The sequence below is a fragment of the Choloepus didactylus genome, chromosome 1 (genome assembly GCF_015220235.1).
Source record: "Choloepus didactylus isolate mChoDid1 chromosome 1, mChoDid1.pri, whole genome shotgun sequence".
In the NCBI taxonomy this organism is placed as follows: Eukaryota; Metazoa; Chordata; class Mammalia; order Pilosa; family Megalonychidae; genus Choloepus; species Choloepus didactylus.
The window spans coordinates 124,145,297-124,167,178 of record NC_051307.1 but is presented as its reverse complement, the minus strand read 5'-3'; the positions used below and the strand labels follow the sequence as shown (position 1 = coordinate 124,167,178).

Sequence of the window (21,882 nt, the reverse complement as noted above, 5' to 3'; positions counted from 1 at the left end):
ACTGCTAAGTTATCTAATAAGAGAGGGAGCATATCAATCCACAGTTTCAGATATTTTCCCTACCCAGAGTTTTATTCAAAACAAAGGCTTAAATTTTTTAATTAATTAAAGGTGCTTTCATACGCCGTTTCCTTACTTCATCCTGCCAACCTATTAAGAAATCAGTAAGTCACTTTGGTCAACTGAGTGATTTTAATATAATTATAAAGGCTTAACAGTTTGTTCTAGATGTGCTAGTGAAGCCACCATGCAAAGGATTTACGGCAGTGTGAAATTACCGGGGGACCATAAGCCTAATAGCATCCCTCAAAGTTATTACACAGAAAGCACGGTTCAAGAAAGAAATGTCCACAATCACAAAACTGAAAAAGAGAGAGAACTGCAAAGAAGGGCAAAAAACATCTACTGTAAATTGGTCAATCAAATTTAGCTTTTTTTTCTAACTTTTAAATAACCAAATTATTTTACCCATTCATGCCAGAATGGAACTCTGCAACTAACCCCGAAGCAAACTAAATTGACATTTTTCTCAGGGAACCTAAGGATTCAACTTCTCATTCAAATTAACATTGCATATTTATGAAGCTGGAGTCTAATTAAATTACCTCAGTCATCAATCTGATTTTGCTGAACTTCCTTTTTACAGAATGACTAATAAACATGTATGAATCCCCAGAAATGAAAGTTTAAATATTGAATTATTAGCACAATGTTTTCTAAAGAAACCCTGTGATAAGCACGCCTGGTTTGCTCCACCTTACCCAGCCTCTCTCTGCTATACACATATGTTTTTCTCCTGCGTCCTTGCTTCTGCCTTTCTGTCTCCCAGCCTACCACTTCCGTAACCCAAATGATGGAAAACTGTGAAAGAGCAAATACCAGTTTTGTTACCAGTACCATTTCCTTCTGCTTTCCCTCAAAATAGAAGCTTCATAACAGAGAAATAGGTCACATAAAAAATTATTAAAAGAATCCTTCATATAAAATCATTCACCAAAGGGAAGCTCCATAAGCATTAACTGAGGGCACACTGACAACTCTGGTCTGGCCTTGAGCCCTCATCCCCAGTGGATCCTAAGCACCAAGCCATAGTTCAGAGCACAGCTTCTATTTTATCTTAACAGCATTTACAGAGATCTATAGCATAAAAAATATTTACCACAGTAAAAGTGAAGTGAATAATTTCTGCACAGTGAAAAAAAAAAAAAAAAGCCCCTCAACTAGAGATGCTTGTCTCCCATAAAGTAAGACAGAAAACTTTCTCTGATAGCAATGGATAGTACAGCCTCAGATGTAGAATAGAATCATTCTATTTTCTCTAGTTTACCTTCTAGCCTGACACAAAACTCCTCTTGCACTGGAGCTAATAATGCCCTTAAAATACACAGATTATCTCAAGTAAGCGTGATTCTGAAACCCCATTCCTGAGGCTAGAAACATTTATTCTTAGTTCTTATCATTTTATATTTTATATCATCTTATGCTTATAATAAAAAAAATAAAAATTCAAAAGCTCTTATTAAAACACAGCTTTAATCTCTCTTTTAAAAAATTGAACCACCATCTCCCTTTACACCTGGCTGAAAGAAAATTCTAAAAATTTAAAAATGCAAGTAACCAGTTTGAAGGAAAAAACAATGGTGCATTTATATGAAACATGATTGAAATCAGCTGCAGACTACAGATGAAATTCTTTAGGGAACTTGTGTGATACAGTTAATAATTTTAAAACATAAAGCTTAAATTAGCTAAAACTGAAGGAGAGCCCCTAAAGTGTCCAAAGATATACATAAGCAAACATTTTATAAATACACATTTGCGCCTTTTACTGCTTCATCCTCTTTCAGTAAAGTCATTCTCCTTCCCCACAAGAACACACACACATGTGTGTTCCTCAACATGGGACGTTTTGGTGTCCATTCCACTGAACTCAGCTAAACCTCCAGAATCCACTGAGCACATTCAGCAAATGTGCAGTCAGGTGCAACCAAACATACATGGACCATCCAGTAACAGCGAACACATTTATTTAATGAATTTTCAGGTATATGGAAGTGAGTGACTGATAGCATTGATTAAAACCAGCCAGGCATAAGGGTTGCTGGCATTCAACAGCCAAACTTCCTAAAATATAGCACAATCCCTGCCTGAAAACTAACTCTTCTTTTTTATAACATTTCTGGGTAGACATCTATGTTTTTTATAATTCATTTTCTGGTTTCCCTACCTGTCCTCTCTAGAATTCCTGTGCTCCATTAGCAATGGAGGGCTGGCAGATACATTTGTGTCTGGGATTCTAGAATGCCATAAAACAAAAGTGAGTGGCAATATCAGTGTGCTCTTTCACAAGGCAGCTGATTACGCTTCTGTTTGTTTGATTCTTGGTTTTTAACCTGAAAAACTTTGTCTCCTTAGAAGCAGCCACCAGATCAAAATGATCGAATAGATGCCAAGAACTCTTGAACTCTCAGAAGATCTTCCACTTTCTGTGAGGATGTTTTCCCACCAATGGCCTTTCACAACTGGAAATCCCTCACCTGTGGCTGCCACAAAGACCGGAAACTGTAAGCAGAAAGCAAGTTTTGTGAAGCTAGGTGCTAAGAGAATATTTTCAGCATGCCACCCTAAGGAATTCCTGATATTCTCACAAGCATTAAGGACTCCCAATTTAATAAGTCAAGCCCTCGATCTTGGGACTTGCCTTTATGAAACTTATTCCTGCAAAGGAGAAGCTAGGTCTACTTATGATGCCTAAGGGTAAAACCCAGAGAACCTCTTTTGTTGCTCAGATGGGGCCTTTCTCTCTCTCAGTCAGCCTGCAAATAAACTCACTACCCTCCCTCCTATGTGGGACATGACTTCCAGAGCTGTAAATCTCCCTGGCAACATGGGGCATGACTCCCAGGGATGAGCCTGGCATCATGGGATTGAGAATGTCATCTTGAGCAAAAGGGGGGAAAGAAGTGAAACACAATAAAGTTTCAGTGGCTAAGAGATTTCAAATAAAGTTGAGAGGTCATTCTGGAGGATATTCCTTCTTAGTTTCTAATGTATTAGAATAGCCAGAAGGAAATATTTGAATCTGTTGAACTGTAATCCAGTAGACTTGATTCTTGTTGATGATTATATAACTATAAAGCTTTCATGGTGTGACCATGTGATCGTGAAAACCTTGTGACTGACACTCCCTTTATCCAGTGTATGGGCAAATGAGTAATAAAATAAAGACAAAATATATATATACATATATATATTTATGGAATACAGGATGTTTTGGATATGGAATACAGGATGTTTTGGGTGTTCCTTTTTATTTTTTTTTTTCTTTATTTTGGAGTAAAAATTGTTCTAAAATTGATTGTGGCAATGAATACACAACTGTATGATGATGCTGTGAGCCACTGACTGTATATTTTGGATGGATTAAGAGATGGTGTGTGAATATATCTCAATAAAAATGCATTTTTAAAAAATGGGCAAAAGGTTTAAACAGACAGTTCTCCAAAGAAGATATACAAATGGCAAAAAAGCACATGAAATGATGATCCACATTGTTAGCCATTAGAGAAATACAAATCAAACCACAATGAGATACCATTTCATACCCATTAGAATGGCTACTATTTAAAAAACAGAAAATAATATGTGTTAGAGATGATGTTGTTCATTGTTGGTGGGAATGTAAAATTTTGCAGCCACTGTGGAAAACTTTCTGGCAGTTCCTCAGTAAGTTAAGTATAGACTATCATATGACCTAACAATCCTATTCTAGGTATATAACCAAAAAAAAACTGAAAGCAGGGACTTGAACAGTTATTTGCACACTGATGTTCATAGTAGCATTATTCACAATTGTCAAAAGATGAAAGCAACCCAAGGATCCATCAACTGATGAATGGATAAGCAAATTGTGATACACAAAATGGAATATTACTCAGCCATAAAAAGAAATGAAGTTCTGAAACATGCGACAACACTGATAAACATTGAAGACATCATGTTGAGTGAAATAAGCCAGCAATGAGTAAAGAATTTCTGTTTGGGGTGATGAAACAGTTTTGGTAATGGATGGTGAGGATAGTAGCACAATATTGCCAATGTAATTAATATCACTAAACTGGTACCCATGAAAGTGGTTAAAAAGGAAATTTTGTGTTGTGTGTTACCACAATAAAATTTTTTTAAAAAATAGACTTGGTGCTGTAAGGGGAGAGTTAAGATGAAAAGTATGCTTAATGACTTGCAATTAAACAGTATATAGTGTTATTGTCAAAAAATATATATTCCCTGGAGATCTTGGGCAAGTTTACAGTCACAAATTCATTGTTTAGAAAATGGAATCTGAATGCAGGACCATTCACTGGTAAATTGTAAGGTATAATTAGCTTGTGGCTTCAGGCAGTGAAGTAATGAAGTATCTCCTAAGTCATTCATTCAACAAAGATTTGTAGACTTCCCTAAATAAAATAAAACCTAATGTGGTGAAAAACCAGTCTTCAGATAATTTTGAGGAGAAAATGTAAGAAAAAGGGACAACCAGTTCCTATCATAAATAGATTACTCACATTAAATGCAGCAAAATTCTCCTTTACTAAGAGTTGTATGAAGTCATTTCTTTAAATTAAGGTGTCCTCTAGCCAAAATCTTATTCGTTTTTATGAGCTCTGTAATACTCAGGCAATGTAATGTTCCACTTTTACTTCTGGGTGGAAAAAATAAGGCAGTAGAGTATTTACGTTAAGTTCTTGGGCTTTGGTGTAAAGTAAATCAAAACTTGGCTCCTAGATCTGCATTTAGATGTAAGAGGCCTTGAGCAAATAACTAGAACAACTCTATTACCCTCATCTTGAAACAAATATTAAAATGTCCCATATCACAGGGGCATGAGTATGAACTGTGATAATTCATGGACACACAATATCTTGACTGTTTCTATTACTTATTCTTGCTGTTCTAAATTATCTCCATTTTAGAGATGAAGAAACTGCACAGAGAGGCTAAGTAACTCATCCATAGCCACACAGCTAGGAAGTGTTAGAGCCAAGACTACAACCTAGATAATCTGGCTCCAGAGGCTATACTCCTAATCCCTCCCTAGCATTTTTAATATTGTGTCATTTTTAGTATTTATAATAGTCCACTAAATTTACTCATCTCTTTACAGATTACAGAAGCTTCCACATGTTATCTTATTTTAACATTACTAGTCTGGAAGATGCCAAAGCAGGGGTAGTTATAGTTTCAATCTTATACTTGAGAAAATTAAGATGCAGTGGGTTGGTATCCTGCCCAAGGGCACCAGGTTAATGAGTAGCAAAGTTGGATCTTACGCCCCTATCTCCTGACTCCCTGACTATATTTGATCCACCAGGAAACATGCCTATGGTGCCCAAAAGATGCTGAATTTTTGAGATGATCACACTTAAGAAAAAAATAAGAACCTGTCTTCAAGGTAATCAAGGGATAACATTAAAAATGCTGCAGACAGCATTTCCCTCTTCAGAAATGTATTACTAATTATCAAGTCTACATAATAAGATGTTATGATATAGTCAAGAAAATTATGCTGAAAGAGGTAGAAGTGGGGGAAAATGGTTACATTCCACACACTCTTGAAGCACTCTACAAGCACTCCACCAACGATTCCTCTTGGAAGCTTGACTGAGGTACAGTCCATTGTATTAGATATCAGAGTATTTTCTTTATGGTAAACCTTGGTTACTAAGATTACTGTCACTCAAGGGCAGGCAGAGAGATCTGATAAACAGATCATGAAACCCTTTGAAAACCCTAGACACACAATGCTTTTTACCTTGACATTTCCCATCCTCCTCTGATCCATCTACCCAGTATTTTTAGGTCAAAGAAACTAAGAATCAATGCTGCTTCATGGGATCAAACGACATCCATGCTGGTGTTTTCATATTGCAGCATTATCAACAAGATGCTTAAATCACTAGCATCTTGGGTATTTAGGCAAATAGGGAGTTTTGCTCAGGATTTCAAACCATGCCCAGTTATAACAATGTTGGATGTGGTGAGTCTAGTGGCTGGAACATTGGCTTGGGCACGTGTGTATAGCACAGCAAGATGGTTGGCAAAGAAAGCTGGAAGAGAGGGCAGTGCTTTTTATTCTTATTTCTGTTTTGCTAACAACAAAATCACATGCTGGCCTGAGACAAGCCACTGCTTTGAGTTCATGTCAGTCTTTGGGTAGCACTGCCTTATACTGGATAAAAACTGAGCCTAGAAACAAGCTGTACTTTTTTAAACCATGCAGACTTCAGTTTGGTTATTTTGATCAGTTCTTTACTCTTGGGCAAAGATATAAGAGACAAAGAATTAGAGAAAATGCTTTGAGATCCTCCAAAAAAAGATTCTTCTTGAACGGTGATGGGAATGTTTGTTCTAACTGTGCAAAGGATAAAATACACTAAAACTGGTGAGCATAATAAGAGTAAATTGCCCTTCACCTGACCCATGGCTATGGGGCATATACATGAAGTATACCCTGCATCCTAGTCAGTTACTGAAAACAGCATTTCCCTAACCACAGACAAAAGTACCTTTCAGGAAACATCTAATTGCCCATCTAATATACCAATTCCCTTCATACTATGCATTTGGAAAAGTCTCAGAAGATAAACTTAGAAGCATGCCTTAAAATGCATTAAACACATGCAAATTTTTAGCCCTCATATTTGAAAAATATTTTTTTTCCTGCGCTTAGAGGGATATAGGCTAAAGAATGTTTGCAAGAATAGTTGTAAAATGAGGATGTGCCATTTGTCACATATTATCATCCAGATCATTGTGGTTCAGTGGAAAAAAGCCTATTATACCCTTGCTCTTTTACTTACCCCACTGTTCTGAAATCATGTGTTCGCATGCCTGTCTCTCCCAATAGACTGTAAGTTCCTCAAGGGCAGAAAACATATTTTATTTCTCTTTGTATACTCAGTGCCCAACTCAGTGCTTGGTTCAGACTACTGAATGTGTGTTCAATAATATTTATTTAACTGAGCTGAGTTATGAGTGAAGAAACCTAATAGGCTCCTCTGGTGCTGCCATCTAACCCAGTGTTCACAGATCAAATGCAAAACTTTCACTCCCTTTAACAACAAAGGAAAACACACAAACACCTTTGTCCTGGCTCCTAAGTTGTGGGGCCAGCTAAATGTATATGTGGTATCTATAAATGCATTCAACAAAACTGAAACAAAACACAATGATTTACACTTGATCTGGGACAGAGAACGAGGCAAGTGGATATGACTTCAATTCTCTAAGTTTCAATGTGCCACACTTCAAACATTTAATAAATATTCTCCTCATTTAGCATCCTACTCAGATGTCACCTCAGAGAGGCCTTCTCCAACCCCCCTTCTGAAAATTAGCCTGCTTATTTTCTTCATATCACAAGTCACCACCTAGAAGTATATCACTACATTTATTTCTTCCAGAATGTGAACTCCATGCATGCAGGTATCCTGGTTCCTGCTGCCTTCCCTTCACCTAGAATTGTAGGCGCTCAAAAACGGTCATCAAATGAATGGATGAGTAATAGTAACCAACAGTAACTATTTATAAAGGGCTTGTTTTTGTGTTTAATCCTCTTGAATGAATACCATATCAGCATTAACACAGAAGAAGTTTAGTGAGGCAGACAATGGCCTCCACATCTGACAGGTATTAAGAAAAATTAAGTATGGTTTTATATTCAGATGGAAGACGTCAAACACATGGAATGCCACTGCAGCTTGTTGGGTGTGTGGCTTCGGAATGTTAGCAAAACATTAGGAGAAGAGGCAGGCATAGCATCATTCAGTATTCCATGCTCCCAAAAACTACTTCATAATCACCAATTACCAGCAACAGGTACATGGTCATCTTTGTTTCAGTTAATAAACCATTGTAAGAGGTATATAGATACATATATATATATATATATGTCTGTCAAATGTTGATGTCTAGTATTGTCAGGAAATTGAGTCTTTCTAGGACTTTGTTCATCAAGCCTTAAATACACTAAGTACTCAATAACTGTTTATTGACTCAATCTAATTGATCTGATTTGAACTATGCTTTGAAAATATTAAAAAGAATAATTCTGCTCCATGGAATGACCTGTGTATACCTACAAATATATTTTTATATATGAATTTGGAAAAAATACTATACTTCTAAGGAATCAAATTTGCAAAGTAAATTAATTCCTGAAAAGATATATATGACTAAACTTTAATTCCTTGAGTGCTGTCTTTTCAAATCCAATCTAAAATAACTAATATGTTTTCAATCCAATATAATCCAATGAGCTTTAATAAGCAAAGCTGTTCCCACTAGAGTCAAAACCCATCTATTCCATTTTCATAAACTTCTGTGTAAAGGAATGGGCCAAACTAATTTTTTCTGAAATTCTTATATTTAATCAACAACATCATTGCCAAAGAAAACCACTCTTCAGAAGTCTCTCGATCCCGGTTTATAACTTATAATCAAAAACTGGAATTTTGCATCTGATGGGCTTTAGTGTGTAATATTATACTGTCACATTTTTTATGCTATAGTTAAAAATAGGAGATAGTTTCCATTATAAAACTTTTCCCATAGTCTGGTTACCCAGTGAAAAATATTTTCCTGTAAAAACAATCTTTCCAATTCATAGGTTAGAAATTATTGTGGGTAATTTTTTTTAAGAACATCAAAAAAATACAGTTGGCTTCAGGTCCTTTGTGCATTCATCTAGTCACATCAGTTGGCATAAGGTGTCTACACAGGATGGGGCAGTGTGATCATACCATGCCACACAAACAAGAAAATAACAATAACAAAATAAAAACTTGAGACTTGAAACCCTGACAACTTACTTATCCTTATCCAGTTGGGACCATATGGATCTATTTCAGCTATAGCCTGTTCCAAGCAGCAGGAGCAAATGCAAATGGGGTGTAAATATGACATCCAGAACAATTCAGTAAGCTTGAAATATCACAGATGCATTGCAGTGGATCTTACAAAGATGTATCTTAGCTCTAGACTTAGACCCTTGGTCCCCTGGAGTGTAAAGATGCTTGGAATTCTGATCTGTCCTGACATGGAGGGGCAACCCTCTATGAACTTGCCAGAGCCCTGCTGTGCCTGTCTCAGACACCAGCACACTCCACCCTTAACTGTGAGCTTCCTTTAATTGTAGGCTTCACTTTCATTTTCCCTTAGACTCCTAGTTTAGGGAACGTCTCTGTCTGTTCTGTTCTGAAACCTGGAAACTTCCAAAATGTCATCCATTGGAGACTGTTTCAACAAAATGTGTTACATCCAAACAATGGAAGATGTGTTGCCCCTAAAAAGAGTTAGTGGGGAGGGGTGTTCGATTGACATGTACAGATGGGGGAAAGGTCCAAGGTGTACTATTAATTGAAAAAAAAAAAAAAAAAAAAAAAAAAAAAAGTTGCTGTAAAAAGTTATGTGTATGCCTGTGCTAATATATGCGGGGAAAAAATCTCCAGGACTTTCCACTTAAAGAATAGCGATCATTTGGAGGTGGTGTGTGGCAAAAGAGGGTGGACTACAAAGAACCTTCATTTTCTCTGTGATATATGCTTGTATTTTTAAATTATTAGCAACAAATGAATCTGAAAAAAAAAACTAATGTTTCTAAAATAATGAAAAAAAAGATCAATAAAGACTAAGACATTATACAATAAACACACTAGGGTGACTCAAGTCTGAACACATGGATGAACCTCCATGAACTACTGAAATTGTAATTAAAATTTTTATGCAAGTGTGGATATTCTGGAAAGAGAGGCTCCATACCTTTCATCAGATTCTCAGAAAGGATCTGTGACCCAAAAGAAAGACACTAACCATGGCCCTAGGAGAAACTAAGATATTTGTTCCATCCCTCCATCCATTGCCATTATCATTTTATCATGAATCTTTTTTTTTTTTTTTTTTTTTTTTACAGAGAAAATCCAAAGATTTATTTTAAAGAGCTCTCCTCCACAAATGGGGGATAAAAGCAGATGGAATTACTAAATTGTTGTCATTTTTAACTGTTACCTTGTACAGTTCTTTTGTGCCCAAAGGGAGAAAGAAAATTCTTGGATCACCTTCCTTCTTTTTAGAAATTTTCAAAATTATGCCAGCAGCTGAATCCAAGGCCTCCATATGTTTTAAAATTTGGATCCTATACAATAAAATGGTCTATTTCTAGGGTTTTACAAAATGCCACACCCCTTTTCACAATGATTTTAGCTGCAGCAGTCCCTCCTAAATCTCCCAGAGCTACTGGCTATATTTTAGACTTAGCCTGAGGAATCTGTAAGCATCTATTCAGCTTTCCCTCCTGTGAGGTGTTTCATAGACCTAAGAACAGGCTGGTATCCCTTGAAAAGCAAAGCATTCCATTACACATCCCTGAATTTACACAGCAATAAAATCATGAATCATTTTATTGCTACTTAATTCATAATTCCTACCAAAGGTAAAATCTATAGTCAGCACCAAGGTATGAAAGCCGTGGTCTTAGTCTCTGCCCTTATTTAAAGGGGATCTCACTGGCTTCAGTGCACTCACAAGACCATGGCAAGAAATCATACTTGGCTGTCTTGGTGTAAAAAAAAATTCTAACAGACACAAAACCTTGCAACCGTTCAGGGTTTGGGAACAGTAATCCAAGGCACACATAGTTCTCTTTTCTCCACAGAGATTTGTGAAATGTAGAGGGGTGAAAGGAGGAAGCAATGTTTGCATTTGAACTAAGGGGACAGAGGTGGGTGAGTCAAGTTAATTTAAATGAAACAAGATCTGATGCAATGTCATTAGCTGTTAGCCTTAAATTGTTTGAAAGAACCTTTTACTACAAACTTACATTTAACATGTACAGCAAAATTCTTATTGCTATGCTCTATATTAGTACTGCCTAAATTGGGATTAGGATTTAAGTAAAAATTTGTCTTCTCATGAATTACATGAATCCACAAATGGTTTTACCACCTCTACCTTGTCTCCATTGACAGTCTCCAGAATCAGGTCCAGTACTGATTTTCATAAACCTTAAGATCAAGTGTAGATTCTAACAACCTGTGATTTAAGTGAGGAGCTTTGGGTTATGCCTACAATGCCAAAATGATGATCATGATTGGTTAAAATTAGGAATAATACTCTTCTCCCGATGTGCTTTCTGGGTGGTTTATCACTGTTAAAATAGGCCAATTGTGGATTTAATATGCAATTAGTGTCAGATGTCCCAGAGTTCTAGTGCTGATATTACCTGGCTATGCAGGTTTTACAGGCAAAATAAATTGAAGGAGTTCTCATAATCCACCAAAGCCCATCCCTAACACCATCACCTTCCACGTGCAAAGCATAGTACAGGGCACTGCGTGAAACAGAAATGACCCTCCAGGAGTTTTCCTAAACTGCTAAAGAAATAAAGATATATATAGCAAAGACAAGGAATCTACATAAAATGTCAAAATGATGGTAAGTAATAATAATTCCATACTATTGGAACGAAAAGATGCAGAGAAATCATGCGTCTGGGAATGATCAGGACAAGCCTCATGAAGAAGGGTGTAAACTAAATCGTAAAGGAGTTAGATTTTGATGGTCAAAGTACAGTATGGGTAGATTTGCAGTGCTTGACAACATCAGGGCCAAAGGTTGGAAGGTGGAAACACAAGAGTGGGCTGACAAGAGGGTGAGAAGAGGGTAGAGAGATAAATAAGCCCAAAAAGATAAGGAAATAATCATGAACATTGGTTGAGCTCTTACTCTATTTAAAGCACTTTAAATGTACTAGTTCATTAAATCCTCACATGAGATAAATATCCTCAGTCTATAAATAAGGAAATGGGCACAGAGAAGTTAAGTGACTTGCTTTCATTTCACACAGCTAGTAACTGGTAGAGCCAGGATTCAAACTCAGGCCAACCTAACTCAGAAGTTGGGCTCAGAACCACCACATTCTTCTGCCTCTGGAGGGGGAGGCCCTTGAAGGCCAGGCTAAGGAATTTGGGCTTCAGCAGCAGGTATGAAAATTAGAAACTAGGTGTCTGATGACCCACTGATAATGCTTATAAATATGATTCATCACTACTCAAAATCCCTGTCTACAAGACTGTATTATCCGATTTTTCCAATAATATTAACTGATAATTACAAGTATTCATTGACCAGACCCTTTGACTATAATGCTAATTGAGATATTATAAATTGCTTAGTCCAACTTTTATTGGGAGAATTCATTGTATTGGTATTCCATCACCATATCTTGCCCTTTTACTCCTCAGGACTTAATTTTATCTATTATTCATCTACCCTCTCTTCTAAAAACACAGCTCAGGATAATAAACAGAGCAATGCATATTTATTTTCAAATGTTCTCTGAACATACATAACCTTCCTCTTGTCAAGTAATACATTCATCCCTTCAAAGCTAATTTCTCCATCTTAGGTTCAAATCTTAAAATCAGTTGAGTTCTTGAGTTACAGATGTACAGGGCATAACATCTGGACCTTCAAAGGAGGCAGGGTGAACTCTTCCTCTGTTATATCCACAGTAGCTAAATGACTTCTTCTCCCACTGTGGAAAACCACAGACGCCTGTCTCCTAATGATTTACTATGGTCCAATCCCCAGCCCCAATTGAGTTGAGTGAGAAATAAGAATGGTGGCCAGTGGTTATGAGAAAGGGAAGGGGTATTTCAGTTTATTTTCTTAAGCCAATAATGATGAAGCAGTGTAGAGGGAAAGAAAGACACAACATGTCCGTAAAAGACTTTTTTTCCAGATAAATGGCCAGATATCAGTTTCTGTAATAAGTACTTCCACCTATCTAAACATACACACACATACATTAACTTTGGGTGGGAGAGGAAGATATAGATCTTAAAAACACAAGGTAATATTCAGAAAGCCTTGTGGATATCACCAAATTTTGGAGCTTTGAAGGGCCCTTTGAAATCATCTAATCCAGACATTGCAAACTCAGGGTCCATGAACTGTATATGGTAGGTAGAGGTGTCTCTTGGGCCTGCAGAATGTTTTGGGTTTTGTTTTTGTTTTTTTTTAACCGAATCAACATTTTAAAGTAGAGAAAAGTCACATAAAAATCCAGATTTGTGGCTTCTTTGCAAAACTGGGAGATCTGGCAGCATTGGTCCCCCTTGACCAAATGGCAGCAGTGAGCTGGAGCTGAGTAGCAGAAGTCCTCTTAGAGAGGACTAGAGCTCCCCCATTTGCTGCAGTCCCCACCACTCCCTCTTGTTCTACAATACAAAGGCTGGGTGTCAAAAATTAAATTAAAATAGAAGAGAACTGAATGCTTACATCCATCTTGCTTCACTTGTTTATTGTTCCTGCTAATCCCTGTAGGCATCTGAGTTTACAAGCTCTGCTCTAGTCCAACCCCCTCATTTGGAAAGGAGCGACTTAGTCAAGATAGGAAAGTCACTTGTAAACTCATTCCACTCAAAGTCAAATTTTCATATATGAGGGATCTCATGGTCTTAATAACAGCTAGAGAATATGCACAACTAAATTTAGGCTGTGTCAAAATCTCTGGGAAAAAAAGTTGAAAGCTCAATCACTTTATTCATACAGTGGCAAAAAGAATTGGGGGAGGGGGCAAAAAATGATTAGTTTTCAGAATAAATTTGCTGCTTATTTTAGCAAGGTATAGACAGTTTTAATATGCCCAAACTTTAGATTTTAGATATGACTTCCCTTCTTCTTGAGGGTATGATTTATTGAACATACAAAATGCTTACTATAGATATGCAAATACTTACTATAGATATGCAAATACTTCCAGAAATGAAACTGGATGGAAACACAGAACAAGAAGAAAGAAAGAGAGAAAGAGAGGGAGGAAGAGGAGAGGGAGAAAGAGGAGAGGGAGAAAGAGGAGAGGGAGAAAGAGGAAGAAAGAAAGGGAGAGAGAAGGAAAAAGAAAGAGAGAAAGAAAGGAGAGAATATCTTTAAAAAATTAAAAATAATAGCTCTTCAGGAAATTTGATCAATGGAGAGGAAGTGACTAAGATTTATTAAGTGATTGCATGTGCCTTAGATACTTTCTATGCATTGCCTCAAATAACCCTCAAAGCAGCCCAAAGAGGGTGGTATTGTTGCCCCTACTCCCACTGTACCAGTGAGATCCTGGGGTTCAGAGGCATTCAATAACTTGAAGGTGACTCAGCTATTCAATCAGGGACCATACCCAAATGCAAACATCGACGTGCATGGTGGTAATGCTCATAACATCAGAGAACCTGGGCACACACACAGAGGACCTCACTGATATTTCTTGGGTAAGCTTGCCCTTGCCAAGCCCACCAACCACTATGTACAAGGACTTATATAAAAGTCAAATTTGAACAACCCTAACATGCAAAATTAATTCCTTTAGGCAGGCTCTTGAATAAGGTTAAGGAACCTTTGGTTGACTCCTATGCAGGTGTTAAGTAAGAAAATTGTAAAATCTTTCTCTAAATAAAATCTCTCTTTTAGAATTGTTATAAAAGTTAGTAGCCATGGATTTGGCTGAATATACAAACCAAAAGCATGTTTGCTAATGAATAAGAATAATAACTAAAATCAAAATAAGAAGTGATTCAAGAGTGGGCTCTTAGAAGAGTCAGGAATTTGATTTAAAATTCATTTTTTTAATAATGAAATAATTTTTAACCACAAAACAACTCTTATAATAATGCAGGAGAATATGGTTCCAAATAAAACACACCCTCCATTTTAATCATGCCTATTATTTTTGAAATGAAAATGGCTGAGGTCATTGTAATCTATTTTAAGATTTTCATGGGTTGGTGGTATTTTTTTTCTTGGCTTTGAGCTCTCCACATTGCCAGCTAAACATTATGGTTTTGCTACATACCCTTTCAAATCCCATTCTTTTTAATAATGTTGTACTTTATACACACAAATTAGAGTAAATTCCACTTTCTTTACTAACAATTACATATGTGGGCCCACACTTTCAAGAGAATTAGGAGATCCTTTTCTTTTTTAATTTATTGTGTATTTCTTAGAACAAGTACATTCCTATCTGCATAAAAATGCTGTATGGATGTTCATCAGAGTCCTGGGAAATTGATAAAAACATAGGATTCATGTGGTTCTTTTCATCAAACTGAAATATGAAGGTAACATCTGTGTATCTACCCTTCCAACTTATAAGGACAGACACAGACATAGGGAAGAAAAAAAAAAAAAAAAAACCCAGAAACAAAACTATCTGGACGAGTTCTATACCTACCAATACCTATTCGCAGGGGTCTGCATACAGATATCCATTTTAGGACACATCAGTGAAGCTCTTTCTTATTAGGACCCAGCAGGCAGAATTATCAAATACCTAAAGTCTCTACAGTTACACAGTCAGGCCTCCCTTTAGATGTGATTAATATTTCACTGACTGTGAACCTAGCTTGGGTTTTTATTATAATTCGCTATCACGTCACACAGAACAGCCCAAGATTCCTCTAAATAGCTCCTGCCCAGCCACACATGAAAGAATGTCTTGCAATACATACATACTGCAGTGCTCTGGCTATTAAAATGCCTTAAGCTCTATTTGTTTGTTTATTTTTTAAAAATCAACTTGCAAGGCCAATGTAATAAGATGCTGCAGCTTTTATGAAAGAGGTGAAATAATTTTAAACACAGACACACAACGAGTTTATTTATTTAGAAACTTGTTAAATAGAGTCTGGGAATTCAAATATTCAATGTTGACATTGTACAGAACTGGCCGGTAGCCAGAAGCCAGTCTCTAGAGGGACTCACTGGATAAGGAATTCGGGCCTTTTTCTCCTCCCACTTGAGCTAAATAGGTAAAAACCATTAGTTATACCCACAGCAATATCTAAACCGCACTCAAATAAGCTGCCCCAGCCAGGGCACTTCAAAAGAGGGTAAGTGTGTTTAGCTTTTTAGTGCTGAACTAGAGCAATATGTCACACTTTTGAAAGAGTTTTGTAAACAGTTTCTTCCCTATGTAGAAACATCTCTGAAGTTTCTTGTATGGCATGTAAGCAAAGGCAATTAACAAGGATTACATTTTTTCATTTACTGGGGAAAATAATAATACCAATCTGTGTGTAAACCCGGGATCTAGAATAAGAAGCACACTGTTCTCTCTTCCTTCCTCCCTCTTTAGTTTTCTGTTCAATTTGTCTCCTTTTTATCCTCTTCCTCACACTTGTTCTCACTACACAGCCAATTTCCCTGAGAATTCCCTGGTAAACTCCAAGGCCAGTAGAGTGGGAAGGGGGAAAACTAATTTTACAAAGAGCACCCTGGCAAAGCAGTGGGGAAGTAGGGAGGGCACTAATGATTCCTATTGGGCCTCCCAAGAGAAAAGAATAGCAGAACCCACAGATACTTTAGAAAGTGCCTGGAGCAGCGGCTTCCAGTGGAGGAAGGGTTAACCCACGACTCCAGAAAAAAAAGTGCCTGGCATCCTTATAGTGAGACAGTCTTCCCCCCGCCCCTCTACCCCCTCCCCTTCTAGGCTGGGAAGGTGAGAAGAGGCCTGCCCTGCGGAGTAGAGTGAGGGAGTGAGTGTGTGCCTCCCCTCCGCACGGGAGTGCTCCCGGACCCGGGACGTGTGAATGTGCGTGCGCGTGTGTGCATGTGTGTGTGTACGGTCAACGCAAACCCTGCTCCAAAGGAAACAGGCGTCAGGCACGCAGCACCTCTGAGGTTGGGGAAGGAATTAGAGTTCTGGCCAAAGCTTCCGAGCCAAGAGCTGAGCAGCTGAGGAGAAGCGTTCGGGGGAACGGGGAGAGCGAGTACTGCCTCCCTCCTCACTGGGCCCTCCCCAGCCCCACTCCCACTCGCACCCCCCACCAGGACCCAAGTCCTCTGCATTAGCGGTTTTGAGATGAGGAGTGGAAGTGTGTTCCCAGTTTTTAGGAACAGGCACTGGGTACCTGAGTCGATGGCCAGAAGATGGCAAGTCAAGCTTCCCCACCCCACGCCCCGCTTCCAGCCAAGGCAAAGTGGAGGGAGGTGCGGGGGAGTGAGGCGGCCGAGGCAGGCGTACCATGGGCAGCAAGTCGGCGCTCTTTTGCCCTCCTTGCCTGGGGAGGAAGGAGCCAGGCGTCCCCAGCTGTGGCCTTCCTGCCCTTGGCCACGTGTGCAGCCTCGGATAACCTGACCCCAATTTCCAAAAATAAAATAAATTCCCAAACTACAAGACGGTTAAAGAGAAATTTCTTAAAGACCGATTACCTCCAACTTAAAAAGAAGAAGAAACCAAAAATTTCGTGGAATGACGTGTTAATTTCTTTTCGAAGCGTCCTACTTGTTGAATGTCTGTCTGCAGAGCAGGCCCGGCCCTCGGGGTGGGGAGACACCTCAGCTTGAAGGCCAGAGAACGGGGCTACCCGCAAAAGGCACACTCCCTCACACTCATGCACTCACATACACTCTCTCACATGCTCACACTGTCGCCAAGAACTGCGACTCCTCTGTCCCTACAAATGAAAACCTGAAAAGGAAGCCTTGATTTCCAGCCTACCTGCCTCTGCGGCTAATGAATCGTCCCTTCCCCAGTGCTGAGGAACGGGGGCAGAGGGATGAAAAGGTTATCCCTAAATGTCCCCTAAACAGATTTTTCCTTTTTTCTTTTTTCTTTTTCTTTTTGTTATATTTTCTTTTCTTTTCTTTTTTTTTTTTTTTTTTTTTTTGGCGAAACACATCGAAATTCTGCAGAAAGACTGCACTCCAAGTGCCAAATACAACAAAGAAGCCCTAAGCTGGGGTAATAGTCAAAGTTATGGCAAAGAAACCGCCTTCCTAGAAGGGGCCTCGGCCTCTGTCGGGCGAGGGTTTTTCTTCCCTCAAAAGCAGTCTGAAACAAATAAAGGTATTATTTTAAAATAAAGCTGAGTTTTAATCTGGGTTTTTAAGGCTGAAGGAAACCCCAAGTAGGTGACGTAGCGGGAGTGCACGCTGGAACCTGAGCGCGCGTCTTTTTTATCTTAGGTATTGGGCTGCCAAGGTAAGGGGTTTAAGGGCTGGAGAAAGAGTCCGCATCTACTTTTCCTACTTCAGAGCCTGTGTTTAAACAGAGATCAAGTGTAGAAGTAACAAGTACCCCCCTCGCCGCGGTCTTGCTAATCGCATCGCCTTCTGCGTCTTTACGAGACTTCTGGGGGGCCGGTAGCTAAGGGGGTTACTCGATGCAAGTCGGTCTTTGCTGTGATTGAAACCGTGCCTGGTGTGACTTTGGGGAAGTGGGGTGAGGGGGTTCCTTCGGCGTTTGAGACTCTGGATGTTTTGGGCAACCCAACATCGCTTCCTTCCCATCCATCAGGAGAATAACAATTGAAACTGACATTTCTGGCGCGGCCCAGGTGCTCTCTTAGCTGCCCAAGAAAACGGCTGAGAAGCCTCCCGGCACTGCCAGAGTCTGCTTGGCTTTTAGTTTTCTTTTTTTAAAGATGGGAATAAAAGCCAAGGGCTTTAGACAGTACTAATGTCAGTCTTCTTGCTTTTCTCTTCTTTATTTTTTAATTAGGTTCAAAATCGTCCCAGATGATTTGCAACGAATTAATCGGTCTCAATTACTGTGTAAAAAGCAAATCCTAAAACTTGGAGACTGGGTCGCGCGTTCATTTCTGCGTGTAACTTCAGGAGTCACTTTTAGGGTCTGTAGTCCCTGGTCTCGGTCCATGGGCTCCTGTACAGTAGCCAAGACTGAGCCAGTACTTACGGCTACCTAAGAATTTTTACAAATGACAAAAAGAATAACAAGCCATAGAGAAAACAACTATTTCTATGTGAATTGTTTCCATTGTTTACTTTTGTAACGAAAAAGGTACAGTTTATTTTTTAAAGTATGCTGGTCACACCGCCCTTCCTAACCCAGCAAAAGAAAGAAACAGAGCAGACGGAAAGGCGAAGTTTTCGATACACGATCGCACCGCTGGGGTCACCGACCATCTCCGCCAAGCATTAGGAAACTCGAGCGCTACTCGGGAAAAGAAATAGCGCTTTAAAATGCAAAAACCCGTAGTTTTAATCTGATTTCCTGTATTACCTAGATTGTAACTGAAGAATTGCATAACGCAGCGCTTCTGAGAAAGGCAGCTGCGGCGGCAACAGCTGGAGCAACGCAAGCAGGAACCTGAAGCTCAGCAAGAAAAGTTTGTAAATGTTCTAATTGAGTTATCAGTAAGCGACAGCGGCCTCCTTAGAGACATTAGACACAAAATAAATGGGTCTTCCATCAGATGAATGACAAGTATCAGATCAAAAACTCGGACTCTGATCTAAGATGAATATTGAGTGGGCTGTGCGTTCGGGATATTTTAATTACGGCACCGTACATCTTGGCAATTTAAAGAGTTGAAAAAGTTGCTCAAGAAAATTCGAAGGGTTTTGTGTTCTGCTTTCACTTCGGCGGATACTGGGCAATGAGGCGCGTGAAGCCTTCGGCTTTCATTTCACACAACTTAGGCAGGGTTTGAACAAGTCCTCCCCACCCACACACCCAGACACCCCCCACTCCCACACCCACTTCTAACCTTTAGCGGGAATTGTAGCCCCCAGGCCTCCAAGCATATGTACATTTTTTCCCTCGGATGAAAATGAAAACAGCACCTCATAAAAACAAACAGGAAAAAGAGGAGTTCCACTGGCGCGCTTTGACACTATCGCAGCGAAGTGAAATGAACAATATCCCAAACAAAATCAGATGAATTGATGACCCAAAGAGCCCCATAGTTAAGTTGATACCTAAGACCCGGGCGAAAGGAAACGTTTTAGGAAGGCAGGGAGTGCTTGCGTGAGGACTGAAAGGCACTTACGATGCCAGCATCTCGCTGGGTTAGAGCGCGGACTCCCACCGCCAGCGAAACCAAGCTAGCCGAGGGGTTGCTGCCTTCCCCGCGGCTGCTGAGGGGACGCCGGAGGCTAGAAGGAGTGGGGGCACCGGATTTTTATTCTAAAGTACGAGGACGGAGGGGGAAAGGCTGGAGATATCTCTGGGGAGAAGCATCCCACCCTCCATCTTTACTTTCCTTGCTCCAAAACCAAAACAATTAGAGAGGTCTGCTTTCAGCGAGTGCAAGTGTGGGAGAACGAGCGACTGCGGGTCGCCTCCCTAGGCAGCAGCAATCCCGCGTGCTGACCCCTTGTGCAGGATCGCTCTGGACTGCTCGGTCTCGGCGCCGCGAGTCCCCTCAGACTTCAAGTAGAAGTATTTGGACAGACCCAGCCCTGTCGCCTACAATCCCAGCTGAGTCTCACGCCATCTCGGACAGTATCAGTTCGGCGGGCAAAGCCGGTCGATTCACCCACCACTTTTGCAGAAGAGTCCGGGATGGGTTCCCGCCGGCCCCGCCCGGAAACCAATCGCCCTCGTCCGGCATGACCAAGGCCGCTCCGCGCCAGGCAGGCAGGGGGCGCCGGGGAGGGTGAGTGACCCGGGCCGGGGGCTGCGCGTAGAGGAAGAGCAGAAGGCTCCACCGCGCTCTCTGCATGGCCCAATGTTCCGGCAGCCCGCCCCCTGGGGGTCGCTCGGCGTCCCGCCAGCCCCGGGCTCGCGGGCCGGAGCGCGCGCTCTCGGCCCTTTCTCCTCCGCGGCTGTCACGGCTGGCTGCTTGCCCTCCACTCCGCGGTCTCCACGCGCTCTCTGGGCCTCTTCTCTCCTCACCTGCCCGCGGCTCGGAGGAGCCAGTAGCTCTGTTCTGCCGGGGACACCCCCGCCCCACTACAGCCCCCTCCAGCATCTCCCTCCAACCCCCCACCACGCCTCAGTTCTCCAGCCGCGCGGCGCACGCGAGAGAGCACCGCCGAGCTCACAGCGCCCACTACAGCACCCACGGCTCGGCGCAGCCCGCCAGCCCGCGCAACTTCCAGCGTTCGCCTCGCAACTTTTCCCAACTCCACCGCTGCCACCCGTCGCCGCCGCCACGGCGGCTGCCTCCGAGCCTGCCACCCAACCCAAACCCGAGAAACAAACCGGGACTCGAAAATGTTACTTTCTCCTGCCCGCCCCCCCATCCCTCACTCCCCCTCCTCCTACACTTGGGACTAGCTGGTTGGCCAGAGGCGACTCTCCCCCGCCTGGGGGGAGGGGAGGGAAGGGGGAGACGCTCTCTCTTCTCCTCTCCCTCCCCCCCAACCCCTTCCCGCTTGCTCTCGCGCTCTTTCCTCCCTCCCACCCTCGTCTTTGCTGCCCCCACCCCCACCCCCACCCCGGGGCTGCCACAGCTGGTCGGTGAGCGGGGCTGAGCACCTCCGGCGCCCAAACCAGGAGCGAGAGCGCGGGCGGTCGGGCGCGGCAGCTGGGACCGGCAGGTTGCTGGGGCTGCGCTGTACCTACCCTCCACCCAGGGCCCCGGCGCGAGACGCAGCCCCGCACTCCCTCCCGGAGCGCTGGAGACAGATATGCAAGATGGCAGAGGAGGGGGAAAAGCCAATAGAAAAGGGATATTGCACCTACTTGTGGCCAGTTTCCTTGCCCTGCCTTTGGATCTCATGCTGTGCCCAGTCCTGCAGCCGCTGGTGTGTGGTTGGGGTTTTTTTTTCTTGGATCTTTTCCTTCTTTTGCTCTCCCTCTCGCTCCCTCCCTCTCTCCTCTCTCTCTCTCTCTCTCTCTCTCTCTCTCTCTCTCACACACACACACACACACACACACACACTTCCACACACTCAGTCTTTCCCTCTTTCCCTCCCTCTCTCCTTTTCTCTCAATCCACACTCGCTATCTCTCCAGCATTGTCAGTTTGGACACCTTCGCACATGCGCGCTAGACGCCCCTCTAACATCTCAGCGCCGCCAAAAAAAGTTTGGAGCGATTTATCACTTTGATTTGGAGATCTTGTCAGATGGCAATCGCCGAGG

The 21,882-nt window shown here is 41.2% G+C and overlaps 1 protein-coding gene across 2 annotated transcripts in view; it reads right to left on the bottom strand.

The window, feature by feature from the left end:
* MECOM (MDS1 and EVI1 complex locus) overlaps positions 1–21,620 on the bottom strand; it is a 556,962-nt gene extending 535,342 nt beyond the window's left edge. The window contains exon 1 of one of the 2 annotated variants that reach the window (XM_037841185.1): positions 21,482–21,620. In XM_037841185.1, the coding sequence (XP_037697113.1) occupies positions 21,482–21,518 (37 nt within the window). In that variant the 5' untranslated portion in view covers positions 21,519–21,620. Of the gene's footprint in view, positions 1–20,334; positions 20,726–21,481 lie in introns of those variants that run through there. The other variant, XM_037841190.1, reaches the window with a different exon arrangement.
* Positions 21,621–21,882: the final 262 nt, after the last annotated feature.